Source organism: Gossypium arboreum, chromosome 1 (genome assembly GCF_025698485.1).
Source record: "Gossypium arboreum isolate Shixiya-1 chromosome 1, ASM2569848v2, whole genome shotgun sequence".
In the NCBI taxonomy this organism is placed as follows: Eukaryota; Viridiplantae; Streptophyta; class Magnoliopsida; order Malvales; family Malvaceae; genus Gossypium; species Gossypium arboreum.
In genome coordinates, this window is record NC_069070.1 from 43,355,696 (window position 1) to 43,381,879 (window position 26,184).

A 26,184-nucleotide genomic window follows, 5' to 3' on the forward strand; every position below is an offset into this window, starting at 1 on the left:
TATGTGATATTTATAAAAAAAAACTATCCACCTCATCGACTCAAAATCATGTGAAAGTCGTTAACAAAAATATTTGACTTTAATTCTACTTCTTTGAAAGAGTGTTAAAAGAAGCTCAATCCTGCATTCATAATTGTAAGTCTTATTAAATTTAATATTTTATTTATTTATTTAACTTTTCAGGCGTGTAATATTAATCACATAGTTTTTTTTATTTTAAAAATATTACATAATCTAATTTAATCTGACCTATTATAATGATTACATCAAATGAACTTCAATTGTTTTTATTTACAACTACCTAATAGGAGGATAATGCGCTTCAACACACCTAAATTCATGTTCTCCTGTATTGATAAGAATACTCATACCAATCGAGGTAAGACTTAATCAATAATGGGACTTCAATTCTTAAATCAAAAGAGTAGAGAAACTAGATTCTTGAGATTAAAAGTAGAGGGTTAAAATTCAAATGTGCAAACAGTATAAAAAGTAGGAGAATTAGACCTAAAATATAATTCTAATAAGTTTTTTCATGTGTTTTGAGTGTGAGTTGTGCGTTAGGAAATTTTTACATGATGAAGAAATGAGAAGATATATGGTTGTTAAAAAGTAGATAACAACCACAAAATAAAATGCATATTTACACATGATTTTAAAGAAGAATCTATCAACAGAACATTACCAAGCATCTAGTTTGGATGTAGTTGTTGAGAATGTAAAGAGTGCCCAACTCTTTTATATATAAAAAGAAAGGGGAAAAAAACAGGAAAAAACCTTCGAAAAGCCTCTTTGAGTCGTTCCTATATATACACCATGTTTGATTTTTTGGTGTATGCAATGGAGCAAGGTGTTGATAAGCATGTTGATTTGCAGAATTCGTCTGCAAAGAGGTTGGTACCAATGGCTACTTCAATAGCCTCTCTTACTAATGATCTTTTCACTGCATCATGTTCGATGAATCTTATATACGTAAATTCGAAATGAATACCTTTTTTTTTTTTTTGTAGGATGATTGGCAAAGTCGCAGTTGTAACTGGTGGTGCAAGAGGGATTGGAGCTGCCACAGCTAAATTATTTGCTGAAAATGGGGCCTATGTTGTCATTGCTGACATATTGGATGAAGCTGGGACCATGCTTGCTAACTCCATCGGAGCTCGCTACATTCATTGTGATGTAGCCAAAGAAAGTGATGTCGAATCAGCTATCCAACTTGCCATCACATGGAAAGGCAAACTAGACATACTGTTTAGCAATGCTGGCATTGGAGGCACTGCAAGCAGCATAACCAGCCTTGACATGGAACAAGTCAAACATCTGGTCTCAATCAATCTGCTTGGCAATGTACATGCGATCAAGCATGCTGCACGAGCCATGCTGAGATGCAATACAAAAGGTTCCATCATATGTACATCGAGTTCTGCAGGCATCATGGGAGGGCTAGCGTCTCACCCTTACTCATTGTCGAAAGCCGGTATTGTGGGACTGATGAGAACCGCAGCATGCGAGTTAGGTGTGCACGGGATTCGTGTGAACTGCATTTCTCCTCATGGTGTACCTACAGATATGCTCATTAGTGGTTATAGAATGTTCCGGGGGAAAGAAACAACACCTGAAGAGGTGAAGAAACTGGTCGGTGATCAAGGGAGTCTATTACGTGGGAAAGCTGCAACTGTTGAAGATGTGGCCCAAGCTGCATTGTTCCTTGCCTCAGATGACACTGGATTTATAACAGCACATAACCTCGTTATCGATGGTGGATATACTTCTGCTATTAGTTCACTGAGTTTCATCTACAAATAGTAAAGAATTGGGAGAAGAAAAAAATAAAACAAAGACAAACTTTACCTGACGTCAATTTTGTAGCTTTTATTGTTAAAAACACCTTCAATCAAACCAAAATAGTTGTGCTAAATCTATAATAGTATCAAATATTGAGAATCAATACAGAAAGCAAAGATTGTTACTTTAAAGGAAGCAAGTCTTTTAATCCAACAAGATGCAAACAATTTAATCCGACATTTAAGGATGGCAAATAATTGAAAACCATGCAGTATTAATGTACAATATGCGAGAATCAGCTAGAAAATGAATATAACCCAATAAGATACAAGATAGTTGGTTTCCAAAGTGGAAGGATGTCCCTGTATTGAGATGCATACAGTTTTTATCTAAAACAACATTTCAGCTTAATTTCTCTCCATACGAGAAGGAACTTTAGGAAGCCTTCTTCTGCTTGTACCTCGAAGCACATAGGGTATACACCAACATGTTTAAGAAGCTGAGACCAGCCAAGAGCCAGAAGAAATAGTCGAGATGACCCTCGTTAAGGTTGTCCGATATCCAACCAATCTGGCCATCCTTTGTTGTGAAGTAAGTTACAAGAGTTAGAATAAAAGAACTCAGGTAATTGCCTAAAGATGTAGTCAGAAGTGAAAGCGCACTACATAAACTCCGCATGGCATCAGGGGACTGATCATAGAAGAACTCAAGCTGTCCGATAAATGTGCAGACCTCTGCAGCACCCAACAAGAAATATTGAGGTATTTGCCAAAGAATACTAATGGGTACAGCGACCTGCTTATCGACCAAATCTAGCTCTTTAGCAAGGTGCAATCTCCTGGTCTCCACCACAGCTGCGGCTGACATGCATAGGACTGAAATAAAAAGACCAATTCCCATACGCTGCAACTCTGAGAAGCCTCGCTCCTTACGTGTGAACTTTCTTGCAATTGGGACAATGATCCTATCATAGATGGGGACCCAAAAAATAACACTAATAACATCAAAAGTTGAGAGAGAAGCAGGAGGAATAGTGAAAGAACCAATTTTTGTGTCCGTCATCATCCCTTGTTCCACAAACATAGTTGACATTTGAGCATAAACAGCAGAGAACACAATTCCAGTAGCCCATATGGGAAACATGCGGATCAAGATTTTCAATTCCTCCACTTGTGTTACAGTGCAAAGCCTCCAAGGATTTGAGAAGTCCCCACTTTTGGTTTCAACATCAGTGACTATGGCAGCTTTATCTAGGCACCTGCAACAAGATGGTCTTAGCAAAACTAACAAAGAAAAAAACAGTCTAGCTGTTACAACTCCAAAACTCATCTATGAAAAAAGGAACCGGGGAATTGAAACTTCAATGAACCTAAATAATTAACAGCATTGCCATAGATGAAAGTTGCCTAAATCGGTTAATTTCAGAAATAAATCAGATGACACTTTGAGTGCGATAAGTGCATCAAGACAGACTACTGGAAGATAATCAGAAAAATGCACTACAGAAATATTTTATCTTTTAATTTGGGGCTAGAAGAAATGAAAGTTAGAATCAGAATGAAGACAGAATCAATGCATCAGAATCAATGCATCAAATGGCAGCCAACCAAAAATTATCCATCAGAATTCCACTTTGTCTACTCCTCTTTTTCTACACAAATATGCATGGGTAAAACCATCTTTCTATGCCATGTTTTTAATATAGTCAATTTGTTCCTTAACAATTCAAGTCATCAATTAACACTATGAATAACATAAGCTTAACATACAAAGCAAAGCTCCTCATATGTTTCCACTACCATGCAGCTGGGAATAGTAGAAGAGAATGGAAATTATAAACAAGTAGTCAGAGATAACAGGGGACATAAGCTCCCATGAAAATTGAGCTTGGAAGGTGTTTGATAGAGTGGATAAATTGACAACAGCATAGGATTTAATGAGACAGAGAGAGAGAATATTTCTTTTAAATCATGAGGAATAGAAAATCAAGATCAATCATTCAAAACTCAGGGAAATAATTAAGAATATTTACTTCAACTCCTCACTGTGCTCTAGTTTCCGACTTCCTTCTATGGCAGAGTGCTTGTCACCAGTTTCATACAGGAGAGTACTGTCTTCAGGTACCTTGAGGCTCCGTTTATGAAATGCTGCAACCAAAACCTGGAACATTCTTGTAATAGGGCTTCCTCCTGGTCTTTGAAATCTATAGAGTGCCGTGCCTGAGAAAAAACTTCCAATTGCAAGGCCCATAAACAATGCTGGAATGCCAAATCCAAGACCCCATCCAGCATTGTCCTGAATCCACACCAGAAGACTGCTTGAGATCAGAGCACCAATGTTGATTGAAAAATAGAACCAGTTGAAAAAGGACCCCTTCTTCACCCTTTCATTGGGATCAGTATCATCAAACTGATCGGCCCCAAAGGATGAAACACATGGTTTGATTCCACCCGTCCCTAATGCAATCAGATAAAGCCCAAAGAAAAATACAGCATACTGAGCTGGAGTAGCTGAGGGACAAATAGAACCCACACATTCAGCAGGTTTCAGTGCAGGAATTGATGCTGAGAGAGTCAATGTACACATTCCCTACATCAAATAGTAAATGTGTTATCCAATGCATCAGAAAGTGAAATCAAAACATATAAATAACTTGCCCACTTTACCTTAATAGAAGTACCAGAATTCATTAGTCAATAATATGATTAAAATGATGAAAATTGTTGTCCTCACATAGCCAAAAATCAAATTCTTTACCGTGTAAAGTGCAAGATATTAACGTGAGTTACAAATTCCAGAAAATATGTTATTACACTTTAAAACTGTCTTAAAATCTTTGCAAAGGAGTCAAAGTGCTTCCTGATTTAAAACTACTAGCAACAGAAGAGGAGAACCATGCGTGAATTTAAATCGCATGTGAAGGACCATGCATATCAGGGTTAATGGCATAATGTGAACTACTAAACACACTCAAAGGAACAGCAGCCAAAGACTACTGCAGTTGAATGCAGGATCAACTTCATGATAAGTAGTTCAAAATAATGAAGCAACAATTACATCATAAATCAGAAAAATAACTATTTAAAGAATAAAACGATGAGCATGTAAAGCAGGAAAAAGTAGTAGTTAGGAGTAAATTATATTACGAAGAAGTAAATAGTGGAGAAAGCAGCAATTGTCCAATATCTTCCCCAATATGCATCTGCTAAGACGGCTCCAATGAGAGGTGTAAGGTAGCAAGTTCCTTGCCAAGTAGTTACATTTCTTGCAGCTGATACATTCCCTTCATGCAGTTTCTTGGTCAGGTAACTTACAAGATTAGTTGCTATCCCATAATAAGCCAATCTCTCACAGCATTCATTACCTATAATTCCATATAAAAAAGTTGCAGAAATAAGATAAGCTTTACTCAAATAAAACCCATTTAAAAGGAAGAGCAAATAGATAAATTTACAATAATTCACCCAAAATGAAAGGGCACGCTCTCCAATTTCCAGTATTCTGCTTCAAAATAGGATTCCCATTGAAGTCAACGGAGCCATCCCCAGTGTAAAGCCCACTGCTTTCAGCCTGGAAATACCAAATATTAAAACACTAATAACAACATAAACTCCGAGGTAAAGAATTTTAACAAGAAAAGACAACAAAACCCAGAAATTTTTTCAGTGTTAAAGGTGTCTGTGAGCAAATAATCAAAATCTTATAACCACCAAGAATTAAAGATGAAGGGGAAGCAGAAAAAAAAAGATACCTGATTAAGTTCAGCTTCCAAAAGCGATCTCTCTTCATCCATAGATCCCATGATTGTTTTGCAACTGAACCAATCAAAGACTACAGATTCAAAATCCCCAAAACAGACTAAGATAAGATAAGATATATCTAAATGTAATTTGTGATGAAAATACTGGGCAAATTATTAGGCTAATAAAAGCGTATAAGACTTTACCTTGTTAGATTGGTAATGTCAACAACTTTTGGAATCTTTTAACAAAAAGGAAAAAGAAAAAGAAGTTCTGGTATCCTTAAAATTTGGTTGATTAGATATTAACACAAGCTGAAGGAGTGGAATGTTAGGGTGACCCAGGCACGCTTCCCTATCTTTTGTAATGCCTGAGATAAGGGCTTTTAATGATACATCTATGGGTGGGACCATGGATTTTGGGTTCGGGAATAGAGGTGATCATGGGCTGGGCCGGGTTTAGGCTGGGTCCAGATAAAATTTTAGGCCTGTCTACTAGGCTTAGGCCGGCCGGTCCAAATATACTAAAAATTTGTCAAGCTCGACTAAATAAATAAATAAGCTTCGAGCCCAAATTTCTACCGATTTATATTAATTTTTTACTTATTTCATTAAATAAAAATTTTAAAAATATAATAAATTAAATATATTTAAAAATATAAAAATAAATATTAAAACAAATAAAAATAACACTAAAACAATTCTTAAAACAAAACATAAATTGATAATATAATAAAAAATAGTTATATTAAAAATTTAAAATGATTAAAAATAAAATAAAATATATATTAATATATAATTCGGGCCGGGCTCAGGCCAAAAAACTCTTACCCGAGGCCCAGCCCGTTTTCTAAACGGGCCTCATTTTTTTGCCCAAGCCCATTTTCGGGCCTATATTTTTACCCAAACCCTCCTATTTTTCAGGTGGGCCTTGGGGCCGGGCCAGGCCGCCCAGCCCATGATCAGCTCTATTCGGGAAGGACTAAAGTTATAATTCTACCACCAATACCGATACCTAACCGGGTTTGAACATAGATTTTTAGGTCTAATTCTAACTTTCATCTCTCTCTACTTTTTCAAATTTTGAAAAATTAATCCATCTGCTCTAAGTATTAACAAACACATTAACTTCATGAGTTGTTGGACTATTCATTTTTCAAATCAACGATTTAATGACAAATTTTAAAATGATCGATTCTTGAAAAATTAATCTAAAGGGATTAGTTTTTCTTTTAATTTTCATGAAATAGAAGGATGTAATTCATAATTAAACCTAAATTTTAAGACTAACATGTTGATTTTTATTGTATTAATCTTTTAAATGATTTTTTGTTAAAATTTTATGAGAAATTTGTTTTAACTTTAAATTTAAATATTTTAAAATTTATTAAAATATTTTTTTGATATCTTCATGTTTAATATACATTCATATTCAAATATATGATTACCATACTTAATAATTTTTTAAAAAATTTAAACTTGCACCTAATCACTTATACGTGAAATCATTAAATTATTAATAAATAAATAGAATCAATCTAAAACCAATTCCATCCATAAACACTCTTCTATTATAAATTTATTTTTTTAATTTTAAAACTATTTAATCTACTTGATTGATTATTTGTCTTTTGCTTTATTTTAATCTTATCTTTTACAACTTCAATATATATATATATATATATATATATATATATCTTTTAACATTTTATTTCCATTTTTGAATTGATTGCATAAATTGTAGTGAGTTACTTTATTTAGTAAATTCCAAGATCTTTTAATTTGAATGTTTGTCGTAAGAGTTCAGAAAACCACGAGCTACTTCTTGAGCAAAACTAGGAAGAGAGTGGGTCGATTTTATTTTATTTTTTAATTTTTAAAATTTGAATTTATAAATTTAACCAAAAAATGTCTATTTGTTATTCATACTTATTTGAATATTATTATCTAAATTTAAATTCAAATTGAATGTTATTATTTTTAGAATATTTAAATTTAAAACTTTTGAATTTAAATATATTACATATAATCAAAATAATAATTATAATTATAATTATAATAAATGAATTAAAATAATTAAATTTACGTATGTTATTCAAATAAATAATGTGGATTTAGGTAATGAATATCTAAAATATCTATTTGCATTCACTTGAATGTGTGACGAATAGTAATTTTAAATTTTAAATATTATCTAAATTTATAATATCCAAATGTGCAAGAAAATCGATTGAATACCTATAAATATTTAAATCCGTAATCTAAATTATTATCCCTAAATAAATATATAAAAAGCATATGCGTGGGTATGAAAAGTGTACAATTACAAAAGGGCTCAATTTTGACATTAAAACAATGGTATCTCACAAACATTTTCTCACCGTTCTAACTTTAGACTACATAGTTGAGGAGGTATTCCAATTAAAGTGTTTCTATATATCACAAAGATTTTGGGTTCAAATCATGTTACATTTTTTTAGCATTATACTATTTATTTTCGATCTTAAACGATCATATTTTATTATTCTTTTATAACTTTAAGATATATTTTTAAAATTTTTCTAAAAAGAAAGAACAAAATCTTAAGGATGTGTCAATTCTTCAACAACATTTAAAACTAGGGTAAGACTTTTGCATTATCAACATGATGATGCAGCAACTTCCAAAATTTAAATTGCATTTAAGCAACAATAAAACTTTTATTCTTGGACTAACAAATCATACTTCAACTTAATGGTAATGTTAAAGCCTTAAAAACTTTGAAATATTATGTTAGAATCTTGCATATGAAAATTATTTATGAGTGAGTTAATTATTTAATTCAATATTTATAATAATTATTTTATAAATATTGATGTGATTGTTAGTTATAATTTTAAAAAAGAAAATAGATTCGAAAGTAGTTGAAAAATCTAATGAAAATATGTATTTTGAAATCGCATATACATTTTAAAAGACTAGTTTTTTTATATAACATGTTTTATTATTTAATAAAATATTTTTATTTCATGATATTATTAAAAATAATTCATAAATAATATTTAAAAATACAAGACTTTCCAATTGTAATTAAGTAATAATATAATATTGAAATACTGTATTTGTTGAATATTTAAAAGATGAGCATATATTGTATATTTACACTTCAATCTTTATTTTTAATTAATGGATAAATTTTTTCCTATTTTATACTTAGAATTTATTTAAATTAAAATTCAATTTAAATAAATCTTTTTAAGCTTAATTTATGTCAGCATTCTTTTAATAGTTAAATTATAAATTTTATTGAATTATAAGTTAAGATTTATGTCAACATTGTTTCTCCAATAGTAGTATATTCAAGTTTATTATCAACATTAATAAACAGTATTTTTTCATGTAATAGTAAAATTTTTTATTGTGAAAATTAATTTTAAATTTTGTTTCAAACTTAAAATCAATGTTTATAACTAAAAAAAAATCAACTTAACATTGGATTAATACATAAAACTATTAAAAATAATATAGAAATTTGGAATAAATTGAAATTAAATTATAATATTAAAGTAAAAATCAACAAAAATTAGATAAAGAACATGCAATAATTAATAATTTCAAGATAAATATGAAAGATATTTATACTAAATTAATAAACAATTTTTAAAAACAATTATTAAAAAAATAAAGTTTGAAATTTAATTTTCTTTCCAAAAAAACTCACAAAACATTTTTATCTAAACCAAATAAATAACGGATAAAGTTTTTAACTTCATGTATAATTGATTGAAGAGTGCTTGCTCCATATAGTATATGGAACTTACAAAGAATGATATAACTCTAACACTATTTAAGTGATAATTAATCTAAATAAATCTTTATTTTATACTTAATACTTTTTCATACTAAATTAAAGGGTAAACTACCAAAATAGTCATTTTCGTTTGCCTCATGTTACATTTTAGTTACTTATGTTTGAAATGTTACATTTTAGTCACTTACATTATTGTATTGTAACATTTTAGTTATTGAGCCATTAACAATGTAACGGTAAGCTAACATGACACGTTAAATCATCATTTCAAACGAAAATTTTAGGTTAAATTATACAATTGGTCCTTGTATTTTTTTCATTTTGAGCAATTTAATTATTTTCTTTTATGTTCTTTTAATTTTTTTCTTTTTTCTTTTTTTCATTCTCTTATGCTTCTCCCTCTATTTTCCTCATTTCTCCCTTAGTTTTTCTATGCTTTTCATTTGTTAAAACTAGTCCCTATACTTTTTTTTAACAATTTAATTTTTTTCTTTTTATTTATTTATTTGTTAAAGCTAAATATCCTTGATTACATACTTTGTGTATAAACTCAAAGACTGTTTTCGATCACTGCAAGATGAATAAATCAATCCTATTGAATGAGCCAAATATCCTTGATTACATACTTTGTGTATAAACTCAAAGACTATTTTCGATCACTGCAAGATGAATAAATCAATCCTATTGAATTAATCAATACCAATTCTTCTTCGATATATAATAAAACACCAAGTTAAATTCTACCAAAGACATTGATTTGCTTACCAGATTTGTGCCAAGAACTAGAAACCAAGCTAACCCTAATGGGATCAAAAAGGTTCACCAGTATCATTAGAATCTTCATTGAAATATCAGGTCCAAGCAATTCTAAAAAATCACCACAATAATCCTTTTTTGGATTCTTTGTATAGCTTCAGCAATAACTATAAAATATCAGAAACCCCAATTCACAATTGTCTATAATAAGCAAAAAAAGATTAAAAAATCTTTATTTTGGGTTTTCATTGAAGATCAATACAAAATTGTTACCCTAAACTAAAAACATATTAAAAACTAATCAAAAGTAAGATAAAAAAAAATGTACAAGAAATGTCCAATAGCAAAATAAAAGTATAATGACTAGTTTTAACAAATGGAAAACATAAAAAAACTATGTTAAAAAATGAAGAAGAGAAGAAAATAGAGGGAGAAACAAAAGAGAAAGGAAAATAAATAAAAAGAAAGTTAAAAAACATAAAAGAGAATTTAAATTGCTCAAAACAAAAAAATATAGGGACCAATTGTATAATTTAACCAAAAATTTTCGTTTAAATGATGATTTAACATACCACATCAGCTTATCGTTATATTGTTAATGGAAATTAACAGCTCAGTGAATAAAATGTTACAACACAATAACGTAAATGACTAAAACGTAACATTTCAAACATAAGTGACTAAAATGTAACCTGAGGTAAACAAAAATGACTATTTTAATAGTTTACCCTAAAATAAATTTATTTTTTATTATTAAAATATTTTATACTTTAAAGAAAAATTAAGCTCTATTTTATGCATAGATTTCTTTTCATGTTATGGTTTCATGTAAATAAAATGATTTGAATTAAATATTTTTTATTAAAATGTAACACCTCAAACTCGGCCTAGACGTTGTGGCTGTATCCGGAAGTGTCACATGGAATAGGTTGAAAAACCGTTGTTTGTTGAGATAAAAACCCTTTCCAATTCATTTAACCTTTTATCCCTATTATTAATTTCAAAACTCTCTTTCATTTAATTATTTGGAGATAAAACGCATTTATAGCGGAAGCTTGTAAAACTATTATGTTTAGAAAACCATTCATGTTAAAAGTAATTAAAACTGAAAACCCCAAACCAAAGCCGAATAATTTAAATAGTCCAGAGATTTCCAGAAAATACAAACTCTCAATCTTAATGCCAAATTTAAATAAAAACTAAATCAAATAAAAACAATTGTGGTGAGTGGTCACCGTCGAGTCCTCTATTGCTTCAATCCACTTAAGATTGTGGGTTACCTGTACAGAAAAATAGAAAAGGGGTGAGTTTACATAAACTCAGTGTGTAACCCCACAGAGTTAAGCATGCACACAAACAGAAGGCCTCAGCCCATTACAGATACAGATGCAGATTCTGGCCTAAGCCCATCTCAGATACAGATATGCAGATCAGGTTCAAAAACTAGATAATAAAATCCTACCCTCATTCTCTACACACTATCTCCGACCATCCCTACACACCATATGGGGTTTAAAACACCCACCCAGCCCTACACACTACGTTGTACCGTTGCGGCACGTTTCAGATATAATGCAGCTGTGCTGCTAGATATTAGGCATAATCTGCCTTTCATAACACTTCCTCCATCATAAATATCATCTCACCCTAATCACAGTATTAGATCATACATATAGAATTCAATGGAGTAAATCATGCTTAACATGATTATATAAACAGATAACAAATATACAATTATAGGCATGCACATAATCATATTACAGTCTAACACATCGCTTGGTTTTAAGGTTAGATAGCGTTTACCAACCTTACAGTATGCCCACAGTTGATTAAAACGACCTATGCGACCTTACGAAAAATTTCAGTATAATGGGCCCACATGCCCTTGTGGGCCCACACGCCCTTGTGGGCCCACACGCCCAGATTGGCCTTGCCCGTGTAGATCACATGGCTTGGCCCAGAAACCCACAAGCCTGTGTGAGCCCACACCTCCGGTTCTGTTTAGCCCATGTGGCTCACACGGCCACACTTCAGCCACCACATTTTAGTGTGCTGCGCACGGCCATGTCTTTGTTGACTACACAACCGTGTTGTCACACACGGCCTACCACACTGGTGACCACATGCTCGTGTGGTGTCAACAGTGGTTTTTTAGCTTTCTCGAATCCCATTTTTTTCGTTTCGGGTACACATCTAGTATCGATTTAATGCAAAACCATTCTTGAGCCTCCAGAAACTTAAAAATTGTCATAACCACACTCAATTTCAGCAATATCTACGGATCCTTAACTGAAAAATTCTATGAACGGAAACTCACAACACCAACAACGTAACCGTGAACTTACAGGTAGCGAAAAGAAATCTTTCATGCTCAAATCGCAGCAGAAACAGCAACAACTTCTTGATCTTCGCCTAATCCAAGAGAACCAAACATAAAACCTCTTTTAGAAACTATCCATGAATCAATAAGATAGATAGAAATCCATTACTTACCGAACTAGTACATACAAACGTTGAACAAAAATGAACCAATTTGGAAAAACCAAGAAAAGAGGGAAAGGTAAGGAAAAATTGGTAGTGAAGGAGAAGCAAAACGTCATATGGGAATTTTAGAAGATGAGAGAGAAAATTTCAAAAAAAATAAAAATAAAATAAAATAATATTCTGATAACTTTCTCATCCCACAAATCTATCTCCCACTAATCTCTCAACTCAGAATTCCAACTTCATTGAAACACTTGCGTTACACCGAGAAAAATAAATAACCATACTTGCGCAGGGATCTGAACACAGGACCTCTAACACACCAACACTTTACCACTTGAACCAGCAAGTTCCTTCTGATATAGTTTAACAAATAATTTAATATAAGCCCACTGAGCATATATAAGGCTTAAGTCAGAAAAATACCAAAATTTGCCAAAGTTAGGGCTTGAACTTGGGACCTCTCACACACACCCAAAACACTTAACCACTGAAGTAGATACACAATTGTGTTAAAAACTTACAGAAACAGAATTATAAAATTTAGGGGCGTTACAACTCTACCCCCTTAAAAGAAATTTCGACCTCGAAATTTACCTGATCAGAATATATGAGGATACTACTAACGCATCAAGTCCTCAGGTTCCCACGTGATCTCCTCAATACTATGATTCCGCCACTGCACCTTCACTAATGGAATAGACTTCCTCCTCAGAACCTTAACATCTCAATCTAGGATCTGAACCAGCTCTTCTTCAAATGTCAAGTCTAGCCTAACCTCGATCTCTTCAATCGAGACAACATGGGATGGATCAGAATGGTACCGCCTCAACATCGAGACATGAAACACATCATGAATACGATCCAGTTCAGGGGGTAACTCTAACTGATAGGCAAACTGGTCCCACACATTTCAGAATCCGATACAGCCCAATAAATCTAGGGCTCAGCTTGCCCTTACGACCTAACCTCAGTATCTTTTTATATGGAGAAACCTTAAAAAACACGAAGTCCCCCACAAAATACTCAATCTCACGCCTTTTCAGATCCGCATACGATTTCTGTCTGTCAGAAGTCACTTTCAGACAATCTTGAATCAGTCTAACATTACCCTTAGTCTCAAAAACCAACTCAAGACCCAAAACCCGACGTTTGCCCAACTTAGTCTAACACAAAGGGGTACGACACTTACGACCATACAGGGCCTCATAAGGTGCCATCTGAATACTAGCTTGGAAACTATTGTTGTAAGCGAACTCAGCTAGTGGTAGATAATCCTCCCAACTACCTCAGAAGTCAATCACACAACTCCTAAGTATATCCTCCAATATCTGAATCACCCTCTCAAATTGACCATCAGTCTGAGGATGGAACGCAGTATTAAAGTCCAACTTTGAACCCAAAGCCTCGTGTAATTTCTTCTAGAACCGAGAAATAAAGTTAGGATCTCTATCAGAAATGATCGAGACTGGAACCCCATGCAATCTAACTATATCGAAGATATACAACTTCTAGCTTCTGCAGAGAATAATCAGTTCGAACCAGAATAAAGTGAGCAGACTTGGTCAATCGATCTAAGATGACCTAAACAGAATCCTTCTTAGTGGGTGTCAAGGGCAACCCACTAACGAAATCCATAGTCACTCGTTCCCACTTCCATAAAGGAATTTTGACTGGCTGGAATAAACCCGAAGGCAACTGGTGCTCAGCCTTAACTTACTGGCACGTCAAACATTGAGCCACAAAGTTAGTAACCTCACGCTTCAAACCTGGCCACCTGTATAACTCACGAAAGTCGCGATACATCTTATTATTGCCAGGATGTACAGCATAAGGGCTACTATGTGCCTCCCTCAGAATAGACTGCCTTAAATTCTCATCGTTTGGCACACAAATCCGACTACGGAAACAGAGTACCCCTTCATTATTCAACCCAAAATCAGAAGTAGTTCCACTTTCCACTTGACGGAACCATACGCCCAGAGTCTCATCCACTAACTGTTTATCTCGAATCTGCTTAATCCAAGACAGTTTAACCTGCAGCTCGGCTAACAGACTCCCATCATCAAATAGACTAAGGCTAGCAAACATCGCCCTCAAATCAAACATCGCTCTCCGGCTTAGAGCGTCGGCCACCACATTGGCCTTACTAGGGTGATATTCGATGGTACAATCATAATCTTTGAGCAGCTCAATCCATCGACGCTTTCTAAGGTTCAACTCATTTTGAGTAAGGAGATACTTTAGGCTCTTGCGTTCAGTGTAGATGATACACCTCTCACCATACAGATAGTGCCTCTAAATTTTCAGTGCAAAGACCACAGCAGCTAACTCGAGATCATGCGTCAGATAATTCCCTTCGTGTGTTTTAAGTTGATGGGACGTATAAGCAACAACCTTACCATCATGCATCAAAACGTAACCCAATCCAACATACGACGCATCGCTGTGCACCACAAACTCCTTTCTAGATTCAGGCTGTATCAAAACAAAAGCCTGAGTCAGAATAGACTTGAGCTTCTTAAAGCTCTCTTGCTGTGCATTAGTCTAGATAAAAAGGGACACCCTTATGCAGAAGTTTAGTCAAGAGAGTTGCAATCAGAGAGAATCCCTCAACAAACCGACGATAATAACTCACCAAACCCAGAAAACTGCGGATCTCAGATACACTCTTAAGCTGTTTCCAATCCAGCACAGCCTCAATCTTTCAAGGATCAACTCGAATCCCCTCAACAGAAACCATATACCCTAGAAAAGGCACTTCACGTAGCCAGAACTCACACTTGCTGAATTTAGCATACAGTTACTTCTCTCTTAAAATCTAAAGCACCATTCTAAGATATTCATCATGATTATCCTCAATATTAGAATACACCAGTATATCATTGATGAAAACCACAATGAACTGATCAAGATAGGGCTAAAACACTTGGTTCATCAGATCCATAAATACAGTCGGTGCATTTGTCAAACCAAAATGTATAACTAGGAACTCGTAATATCTATAATGAGTCCTAAATGCAGTCTTATAAACATCCACCTCTTTAACCCTCAACTGATGATACCTTGAACGGAGATCAATCTTAGGGAACACAAAAGCCCCTCGAAACTGATCAAATAAATCTTCAATCCTCGAAAGTGGACACTTATTCTTAATAGTCAGCTTTGTTCACCTGTCGATAATCTATGCACATTTCTATGGTCTTATCCTTCTTCTTAATGAACAACATTGGTGCTCCCTACGGAGACACACTAGGACGGATGAAACCATGGTCCAACAACTCTTGTAGTTGAGCCTCAAGCTCTGTAAACTCCTTTGGTGCCATACGATAGGGAACAATGAACACATGAGTTGTACCCAAAAGAAGCTCGATCCCAAACTCAACCTCCTAGTTCAGAGGTAATCTCGATAACTCCTCAGGAAATACGTCCAAAAAATCCCTTACAGTCTTGATATTCTCAACTGATAAGTCTCCAGAATCAGAAGCACTGACGTATGCTAGAAACGCCTCACATTCTTTCTGAACTAGTTTTTCAGCCACAAGTACGGAGATTACATTAGACAAATAATCCTAACGCTTTTCGATCACAACCACTCACTATCCCCCTCAGTTATTAGAACAAACCTTTTAGTCGTACAATCCAGACTAACCAGGTGTTTGACCAACCAGTCTATTCCAGAATTAAGTTAAACTCCCCAAATGAAAGCTCTATCAGATCTGCTAGAAAAATAGTCCCCTGTACCACTAGGGGAACATCCCTATAAAGTTTGCTAACTTGTACAAATTTCCCTAACGGACTCAATACAGTGACCTCGTTCGTAGTGCTCTTAACCGAAATCCCCAAATTTTGAGATATAGTACTAGCTATGTATGAATAAGTAGACCTTATATCTATTGGGGCAAAGTAAGGTACATCGAATATGAAGAACATACTAGTGATGATGTCAGGAGTATCTCTGTTCTCTCGGCAATGTGTAGCATAAACCAAAGCAGGCTGTTTTGCCTCAGTCTGACCAATACTTTTGCCCAGTGCTCTCTATCCATAGCCCATACGGTTACCACCCCTAGCCACTCCACGACCCCTAGGTGGTTGCTAAACTACTCCCTGTGGCTGCACGGAACCTGATGTCAAAGCTTACACCTGATCAGCCCTCAATGGACACTCCTGAATACGGTGCTTTAAAGATCCATATCTCAGATAGACCCCAATCCTCCTCCAACACTCGCCCAGATGGTGCCTACCACAATCACCACAAGGCTGCAACCCAATTGAAGCAGTAGGAGTCCCCACTCTGACTGGCCCTTCAGATCTGGCCTTTTTCTTAAGTCTCTGCATAAAACTCGAAGGCTCTGAATTCCTCTTGTTCTTACCTCTCTCATTATCTCTATTCTGGAGCTCAACACATTTAACATCTTCGGCGATCTTTGCCTTCTCCACCGGAATAGAAAACTCGTACTTCCTCTACCAAGTAATCAAAACCCTCAAATTATCTCTTAGCCTGTCCTCAAACTGAACACACCTCTCATATTTCGACGCCACTATACCACAAGCATAATGGATCAACCACAAAAATTTAGCCTCATATTCGGCCACAGATCGATCACCTTGCGTGAGGTTCAGAAACTCATGTCTGCGAGTATCAACATAGCTGGCTCCTACATATTTGCTCTGAAATGTAGTCTTAAAGAACTCCCAAGTCAGACGGTCTGGCTGAGCACTCTTCTTAATAGTCAACCACCACTGGTATGCCTCGTCGCAAAGTAAGAAGACTGCACCCTTCAATTTCTACTTGGGGTATAGTCCAAATCATCCATAATCATCTCAGTAGCCTCTAATCAATACTCAGCCACATTAGGGACAACTCTTGTGACACCCCTAAACAACTTAGCTCCATTAGACCGTAGTTGCTCAGTTTTAACCCTCGGCCCCCAGATCCAGAATTGGGTCTAGCGACCTGCTCTAATATCCTCAGCATAGCTTGGGATAGTACATTGTCCCCAACTGATCGACTCTAAGACCTAGTATCAGTAGCAGGTGACACCAGTGTCTCACTAGTGTCCAGATTCGACATGCTGTCCAGAGATAAAGACTCAGCTCGAGCCCCCTACGACCTCTACCTCTACCTCGGCCTCGAATACCACGTCCTCGGATACCTCGTGCGCTTATTGTGACTTAGAATTTTTATCTGTATTAAGAATTTTATGTATCAGTTTTGATATTTATTAACAGATATTTTATGTAAAATTTATCAGAAGTTTAAGAGTTATTTTCAGGAGTTTCAGTTTTCTAACTATCTCAGTATAGTCTCAATAAGTACTATCTATGGTGTTTCAGAATAATTTAACCAAGTACAGAAATACTCACAGGATCGGCGCCGGAGACTCAGTGTACCATATACTTAAACCAACTATTTTTAAATTGTTTTTGCAAACCAATTCTTTAAAACATATTTTGGAAACCCAAAAATCCACAACTGAGTTTTGCAACCTGGCTTTGATACAACTAAAATGTAACACCCCAAATCTGGCCTAGATGTTATGGCCGTATCCGGAAGTGTCACATTGAATAGGTTGAAAAACCGTTGTTTGCTGAGATAAAAACCCTTTCCAAATCATTTAACCTTTTATCTCTATTATTAATTTTAAAGCTCTTTTTTATTTAATTATTTGAGGATAAAACGTATTTGTAGCAGAAGCTTGTAAAACCGTTGTGTTTAGAAAATCGTTAAGGTTATAAGTAATTAAAACCGAAAAACCCAAACCAAAGCCAAATAATTTAAACAGTTTAAAGAGTCCTAGAAAATACAAACTCTCAATCTTAATGAAAAATTTAAATAAAAACTAAATGAAATAAAAACAAGTTTGGAGAGTGGTCACTGCCGAGTCCTCCGCTGTCCTGATCCGCCTAAGACTGTGAGTTACCTGTATAGACAAATAGAAAAGGGGTAAGTTTACATAAACTCAGTGTGTAACCCCACAGAGTTAAGCATGCACACAAACAGAATATCAGAATCAGTGAGATGCAAAAGTGGGACTAAGCTCATTACAGATACAGATGCAGATTCGGGCCTAAGCCTATCTTGGATACAGATATGCAGATCAGGTTCAGAAACCAGATAATAGAATCCTACCCCCATTCTCTACACACCATCTCTGACCATTCATACACACCATGTGGGGTTTAAAACACCTACCCAGCCCTACACACCAAGCTGTACAGATGTATCACGTATCAGATATAATGCGGCTGTGCTGCCAGATATTAGGCATAATCTACCTTTCATAACATTTCCTAAATCATAAATATCATCCCACCCCAATCATAGTATCAGATCATACATACAAAATTCAACAGACAAATTATGCTTAACATGCTACTATAAACAGATAACAGATATACAATGTTCGCGTGTACAATTCTCTTCAAATTAGTTTAAGAAATCTAACTAGTTTGAATTCAAGAAAATAGTTGTAAATATATGAAAATTGGATTGAACCCATAAGTGGGTGTTTAAGGGTTGTTTAAAAGGTGTATTGATTGATTTTATACTGATTTTTAATTTAGGTCAGTTTTAAAGTTTATTAGAGAAACCGCAAGATTCGCTAGTGTGCTGCAAAAGAGCGTAAAATAAGGTGTGGGTCCTAAACTCGATAACTTGATTGTTATAATCATTATTATGATTTAATTGATGATTTAGTTTGCTGATCAGGCTTGGCTTAATAGCTAAGTAATTGAATTTTTAAGTTGTCGAACCAGGTACGTTTCGAGCCCTAACAACTTGACAAGTTATCAAGGTTGCTTGTTTGACAATATGTGTAATGCCCCAAAGTATAGGTACTTATTTTTCTATGTGTTGTGTAAACTGTGTGTCTGCTTCAATGGTTATGTGTCCTGGGAAGTGTCTAAGGAGTCTTGGGTTCAAGCCTTGGGTTGTGCAAAAAAGTTTAAAAACCTTTGAATTTGGACAGTTGGTTTTTAAAAGATTGAGGGGAGTTCATGACATAAAAAGCTTGCTAGCATAGTGGTAAGTGGCGTGTGGAGTGTACCTTGGGGTCTGAGGTTCGAGGCTTGGCATTGAAAAAGGGAGTATTTATTTTGTTGCAAGTGTTAAGGAAGTGCCTTAGGTTGACCGAAATTGAGGTGTTTGAAGAGTTTTGAATGGGCGATTGAGGAGATAGTGGAGGAGGAATTTTAGGAGGGGTTTGTGGGAATTGAAAGTGGGAGAGGTTGTGCCGAATTTGAACTCTTGTTCAAGAGAGTTTTAGCTAAGCTGGAAAAGGGTTGGGAAGTTGCCGAATTAGGAGTTCTTTTTGGAAAAAATTGGCTTTAGCTTCTCCTTATGCTGTTGGTACCAATTTTGGCTATTGTTTTGGTATGGTATTCTTGACTATTAAGGTCGATTAATGCTTATTCTTTCGGTTCTTTTTCTCTTTAGTGCTTTGCGATTTTATGTTTCTTTTCTGACCTTTTACTTCTGGGTTATTGATTTTCTATTTCTCCCTTTCTCATTTGGCTTCTTCTTCCCTTCTTGACCGATTGCTGCTATCCCTTTTTCTTATTTTTTCCATAATCGGTTGTGCTCTTAAGGCGATTACCTTAACCACTTCTCCTCTCATTTTCTTTTGTTTTTCTGCTCTCTCTCAAGCCCTTCTCACTGGTGAGTGGCCGAATACTGATTGGTAAGTCTCGTTTTGTCTTTGTTCTTTCGGCTTATCTCCTCTTTTCCTTAAATATTGATTTCCATCTCTTTTCTCCTTAGTCATGGTGCTTTTGTTTCGAATTTTAGTATTACTCATAGAGTGAGAGAGTTCGCTAGGATTCCAGAAACGATCAGAATCTTCCTCTCATCTCTCGTTCTAAGATAACACTATTCACTGGTATTTTATTGAATTGAGGCACTTTGGTTTGAGGTTCTTTGATCTTGGCCGAATACTCCTTTTCATTATTGAAAGTTATGTTTTCTTTGGGTTGGTATGTGTCGTTCAACTTTTGTGTATAAGCAGCAGGTATAATGGATTCGCTTATTATGCAGATAATCTTCAAAGAGTCTGTTAGCAACTTTAGTCAACAATCTAAGCGGGCTATAACCACGCTTGTTCAAGCATGGCGATAGTAAGTAATCCTTTGGAACAAGTTTCAGTTAGGGTTTCTTGTAACACGTGTGTTAGATATTTAACCGAATTTTCTGTTGTAATAGGTTAGAGTGTACGTGGGCTAATTCACTCGTTTTTGTAACCAGGTGTGTAATCACACTACTTAAAGCGTAGATTAGTAAAACCCGAAAAAGTATGACGCTACACAAGTGTACGGTCGCTTGTGTGGTGGTTCAAACGCGTAAGCGTGAGCGTTTGATCATAGAGGCCACCATGAGTGATTTCATGGGCTTAGGCCGTTTTGGGCCGCGTTGGGCCAAAATGGGCCAAGTGTGCTCCACAAGCTCATGGGCCCACACAGGTAAATCACACGAATGTATGGAAATTATTGGATTAGGTTGTGTAGTTTGCACAGCTAAGGCCATTTTTGGGCTTATTGAGCCATACGAGCATGTGGGCCTACATGGGCCGTGTTATGGGCTTTGGGACCGTTTTCACTGATTGTCTGTTAAGGTTGCACAGGTTACCCAAGGCGACTGTGGACCTATTGTTGGGTCAGTAAGTGTACCTGGACCCTTATTTTTGTAATTGTCTGATATACCCCTATGTGATGTATGACTGTTTGAGCATGCCATGGGTACTGTATATACGTATATATTATGTTGCATTACATAGGGTGGGATATATGATTTTGGAGGAAGTGTTCTAAAAGGCTATAGCATATTATTGGCAGCTCTACTGCGAATATTGTTTTAGTGCCGAAACCGGTGCTACTTGAAGTGTAGGGTTGGGTGGGTCGATTTTATCCCCGCGTAGTGTATAGGGTTGGTACAGAGATGGTCTGTAGAGGCTGGATTGGGTAGGATTTTCTGATTGCATACTGTACTGTTACTGTAATGGGCTTAGGCCCCACTGATATTGCTACTGAAATGGGCTAAGGCCCTAACTGAGACTGCAAGGGCTTATGCCCAAAATGTGTTTACTCTGATTAGTTGCTATTATGAGATTAAACATTGAGTTTCCTAAACTCACCCATCTGTTAGCTGTGTAGGTAATCCCCAGACTTAGGCGGATCATTGCAACGGAGGACTCAACGGTGGCCACTCGCTTTACTTAACTTTTACTAATTTATGTTTTGGTTTTATTTTGGGTTTTCTTTATGTAATAAGGCCTCTTGGGTATTTATTTTTAATTTGGTATTTTATTTTGATTTTATTCGTTAGTAGTAGGATAGTCGCATGACTTCAAAAGTCAAACGTTTTAAAAACACCACGAAATCACAACTAGATTTAAAAGCTTCCGCGAATGAAAACCGTTTTACAAAATTAATAACTTTTTAATGTAAGTAAACTTTAAACATACAATCAATAAACAAACACAACTTTCAATCGACTTTTCAAATTATACAAAGAGGCTGGCTAAAGTTTGGATTTATGCTTTTAGAAAAAACACTTAAATGTGATATCGCCAGATCCGATCATGACGTTTGGGCCGAATTTGGGGTGTTACAGTATGACTACATGACTGATATTGTGATAAATGATTGATCTATTTGATATATGATTGATTGTATGTATAGCATGGTTTGTTTAGAATTGGAACTTATGCATGATATATTTATACGAAAGAATTACTATGAAATATTGGAAAGATTACTATACATGTACATTGAAAAGTTCGTAAAAGTATATGAAATTGTGATTTTTTAAATCATACCATCTTAATGGTAAATTGAAAGTTGGATCATAGGTTCCATTCACTGAAAGTATTTGATAATTGAAGGCGTGTTGAATATGCCAATAAAATGTGAAAGTATTGAATTATAACTATGTATGAGATTGTATGGCATATTGCATATGCATTGGGACGGGTTATTTTTGTGGTTGACGGAGGAGTTTTGTGGAGTACCAGTGGCATATTAAGTTCGCATTTATTCGTATTTAGTGTACTACATCTGGAGTATCCAGGGGGATGGCGATTTTATCGCACTGATTGTTATTCGACAGATTTTCTGCATTTATTTTATTCGATGATTTTTACGACATCGACCTTTACTTGCATTTGTTAGAGTTTGGCAGACGGGTTTTGGGGAACTCGTGGTGTGTAGTGAATGGTTTGGGTAGGAACTCACATGTGCATCATGTCATGATCATGTTACATAAAAATGTTATTGATGTTAGATTTTGTTATTTGGTTCCATGACAAAATGGTTGATTATTTAGACTCACGCTAAGGTTATTAAGCCCACCCCATTTTTTCAACTCCTCAGGTAATGAAAGCATTTAGGATCGAAATTGGCATGTAGACGTACGACGGACTTCGGGCTTCATATTTATTTTTATTGAATTTTTATTTAAAGTTTCCCTAAATTTTATTTGGTTTTTGGATTGTAAAGCGATTTGAACTATAGTTTGGGACGGTTTTTGTTATGGGGATTTTTCATGCATGCATAACTTCACACATAAGAATGTTTTATTATTATATACTGAAATTGGATTAAGCATGTTACTTAGATTAATTAATAATTGAGATTTTTATTTGGTTTTTCCGATGTATCAAAGTTTTTTTTCAAGAGCAACGATGTGCAAAGAGTTTTCCAAAAATCATGCCATTGCTTCAAACCTATCTTAATAAAGATTAGATCTTAATAATGAATGTTTTTCTCAAAATAACAGAGGTAACCATAATTTTACTAAGAGAGAGCGCATTTAAGGTTTTCAACTATCAATAAGATAAAATTATAGTCTAGGTGTCCCATGTGTCTTTCACGATTCGGTCATAACCTCTAGGCTGAGTTTTAGATTATTACATTTAGTGGTATCATAGCCTAGGTTCAAAACCTCGTACTAAATTTTAAAATCTTTTCAAAACGAGTCTACATACATGCATAGATGAAAATGATATTTTTGGGAAAAATAAACCACAGTGTTTTGAAAAGTACTTTTTACAAGGAACGATTGAGTCCGAAGGTCTAATGCCAAGTCCATAGAAATAGTAATAAAACTCTAGTAAGACTATAGAGACTGTTGCATAAAATGTTAATTGAAGTATTATATATTAAGAGTGCGTTAAAAGATTAAATAAAATAATAAAAATACTCTTACTCTTAAATTGTAGATTCATAAAACACTGAAATGAATACTCATGGAATGATCACTAATGAGGGTGAGGATATGAAAAATAGGGATAATGATGATTATGATAAAAATGATCCTGTGACACAGGCATTATTAAAGGCTTTGAATCGAGTTGTTGGGGCTTTGATAGATGGTGTTAGCCGTGGAACGATTGCTGAGAGGCTCAACTCTAGTGGGGCAAAATTGTTTAGGGGTATTTCTAAAACTACTCTTATAGTGGCCAAGTACAAGATGGAGACCACTAAATGAATTTTACATTATTTGGACTGCATTCTTGAGCAAGGGATGAGGCATATCAGTGGTGACAATTAGTGGTTAGGGGTACACTACCAGAGCGTATTGATTGGGCTTGATCTCACTAGCGGCAACACTATGTGTGTATTCATTGTCATATAATGCCATGGGTCTCTACCACATGGATTTACAAATGTCTTTATATTATGATCTGCTAATCTAGTTAGCAATATAACTACCCTACCAGATGCAACACAAAGGAGTGTTTTACTCAGAAGTTACTTACCCAGATTTATTCACATACCTGATTGATTCTTTTCTTCTCATATCAGATATCACAGACATACTTACCATTTAACTTCTTACTCAAATAGTACCTCGCACAAGTCATCTTTAATCATGCAAAACCTTTACATTACTTCACATACGCACTTACCAGTTGCCCAATATGTTATCAACATACATATCTTTAATTGAACAGTTCACATGTATGAGTTAAGATAGAAACTCACCTAAATTGTAGTTTGGAGTTCCAAACTCGAACATCTCTCTCAAACCAATAACAACAACAACTTACAAAATATAGAACCACTATTAAAACTCATTTTACAGAAAAATGGCTAACATCTCAATCACATATGACCCCCTACAGAGTCCTTTATTTATAACTCACTGTTCAAATGCTTTTTAATATCCTTATTCTTTCAAAAACTTAACATGTAGAGCTATCAAACTTATAGGGAGGTGGAACTTCCACTCATTAATTAAAAAACCTTAGCATCTAACTTAATAAAGGATAAGAAAACATATAAGTTTAAGAACCAGAGAGTAGCATTGAAGGAAGAAAAATCATCCAGATGAACCCTTCTCACCATATATATATCCAGTTCCCATTAGTGGAACTTGACAAGTGTTAATTGTATTTAAAATTTGTCCTAATAAATGACCTACAAAGTCTGGGAGAAATATAAATGATAATCCTATACAAATATTATTTAACCTATCAATTTAGTTGGCTCCTAACTAGATCATTTTACAAAACTCAATTAGCATAGTGGTCATACAAACTGCGCGTACTATACTTTTGGTGGTAACTCTCACAAGGCTTACTCTTCATTTGTCATATTTTGTTATTAAATAGCAGAATAACTTGAGGTAAAATCTTAAATTACTTCCACAGTGAATACATTACATGAAACTTTAATCCGCTAGAAGACTGCTAATATGCGTACTACACTATGTCAAACAGATAACTTCACATGTACACATCTTCTAATCAGATTCTCCAAATTTGGGGTATGACATTTCCATGAAATGTAATGCCCTAAACCTGACTTGTTTCGCCGGGTCCGAATCTTGAGTGATACTGCACATAATACTTAGAAAAAAATTTCAAAATAGTTATCAAGTACATTTGACTTAAAACATTTTCTTATTATTTTATTTAAGGTCTTATTATTAGAGGAATAAAGAAAATTACTTAAAAATAAAACAACACATTAGACTTGTTACAACTTATTACAACACAAAAATTTGCTAATGATAGAATCTTTAAGGCATAATCCTACCATATGCTAGTTTTCCAAATAGTCCACTATATGCATAGTAATCTAGATCACCACTTTCTTGGTGTGTTCCTGACTTGTCCCTCCTAGCACACACATCCAAACGTAAACACCTGAAACAAGAACAAATATTTGTAAGTTACATGCACTTAGTGAACTTTAATACAAAATACCTTTCAAAGTTTCTTGTTGAATTCTACATTCTGGATATTTGGGTTTCCAAAATTGTCTTTGGTGGATACCTTTAGATCATCAGATAGATGCATACCTATGCGCCACTTACTATACCAAATGTATCATCCTTAACTTAACTTAATTTGCTAACTTCATATCTTACCAGTCAATACTACCTTTTCTCTTCTATTTAGACAAAATCCATCGTTTATTTTATAATAGTGACCACAGGTACTATTCTCTTGTCAGATACCACTTACTGGTCTCACTTTTGGCAGATTTCAATACCGAGTTTGCTAAATCAGATTATCATTCAATTTATACCTTCATTCAAACTCCATATATTCATGTACTGACGAGAAACACACTAGATCATTCTGAAGAGTTCTAAACATCTATATTTCAAAGCATAATAAAACTAGATTTA

General features: G+C 34.7%; 2 protein-coding genes across 4 annotated transcripts; one reads left to right on the plus strand and one right to left on the minus strand.

Moving 5' to 3' along the window:
- Window positions 1-512: 512 nt before the first annotated feature.
- LOC108482902 (short-chain dehydrogenase reductase ATA1) lies at window positions 513-2,585 on the plus strand. The gene has a single exon (XM_017786003.2). It carries the CDS (start codon window positions 1,012-1,014, stop codon window positions 1,801-1,803), a length of 792 nt encoding a protein of 263 aa, XP_017641492.1. The 5' UTR covers window positions 513-1,011; the 3' UTR covers window positions 1,804-2,585.
- Window positions 1,961-5,907, minus strand: LOC108482901 (protein NRT1/ PTR FAMILY 8.3-like). Of its 3 annotated transcripts, none has more exons than XM_017786001.2 (6): window positions 5,729-5,907; window positions 5,534-5,597; window positions 5,247-5,352; window positions 4,929-5,146; window positions 3,815-4,371; window positions 1,961-3,040 (listed from the first exon to the last, which is right to left on the minus strand). In XM_017786001.2, exons 2-6 carry the CDS (start codon window positions 5,582-5,584, stop codon window positions 2,218-2,220), a joined length of 1,755 nt encoding a protein of 584 aa, XP_017641490.1. In that variant the 5' UTR covers window positions 5,585-5,597; window positions 5,729-5,907; the 3' UTR covers window positions 1,961-2,217. The 3 variants fall into 3 exon arrangements, with proteins under 3 accessions (XP_017641490.1, XP_017641491.1, XP_052884557.1); XM_017786002.2 differs by having other exon boundaries at window positions 5,534-5,613; XM_053028597.1 differs by having other exon boundaries at window positions 5,534-5,731.
- Between the last annotated feature and the right edge of the window lie 20,277 nt (window positions 5,908-26,184).

What these genes read in the sequence shown, in the direction of transcription:
- LOC108482902 (XM_017786003.2), top strand. Translation starts at nt 1,012, where the DNA reads ATGATTGGCAAAGTCGCAGTTGTAACTGGTGGTGCAAGAGGGATTGGA.
- LOC108482901 (XM_017786001.2), bottom strand. Translation starts at nt 5,584, where the DNA reads ATGGGATCTATGGATGAAGAGAGATCGCTTTTGGAAGCTGAACTTAAT. An exon ending in TGGAAGCTGAACTTAATCAG is followed by an intron (nt 5,353 to 5,533) that starts GTATCTTTTTTT and finishes TGGTATTTCCAG; the next exon opens with GCTGAAAGCAGTGGGCTTTA. An exon ending in AGCGTGCCCTTTCATTTTGG is followed by an intron (nt 5,147 to 5,246) that starts GTGAATTATTGT and finishes ATGGAATTATAG; the next exon opens with GTAATGAATGCTGTGAGAGA.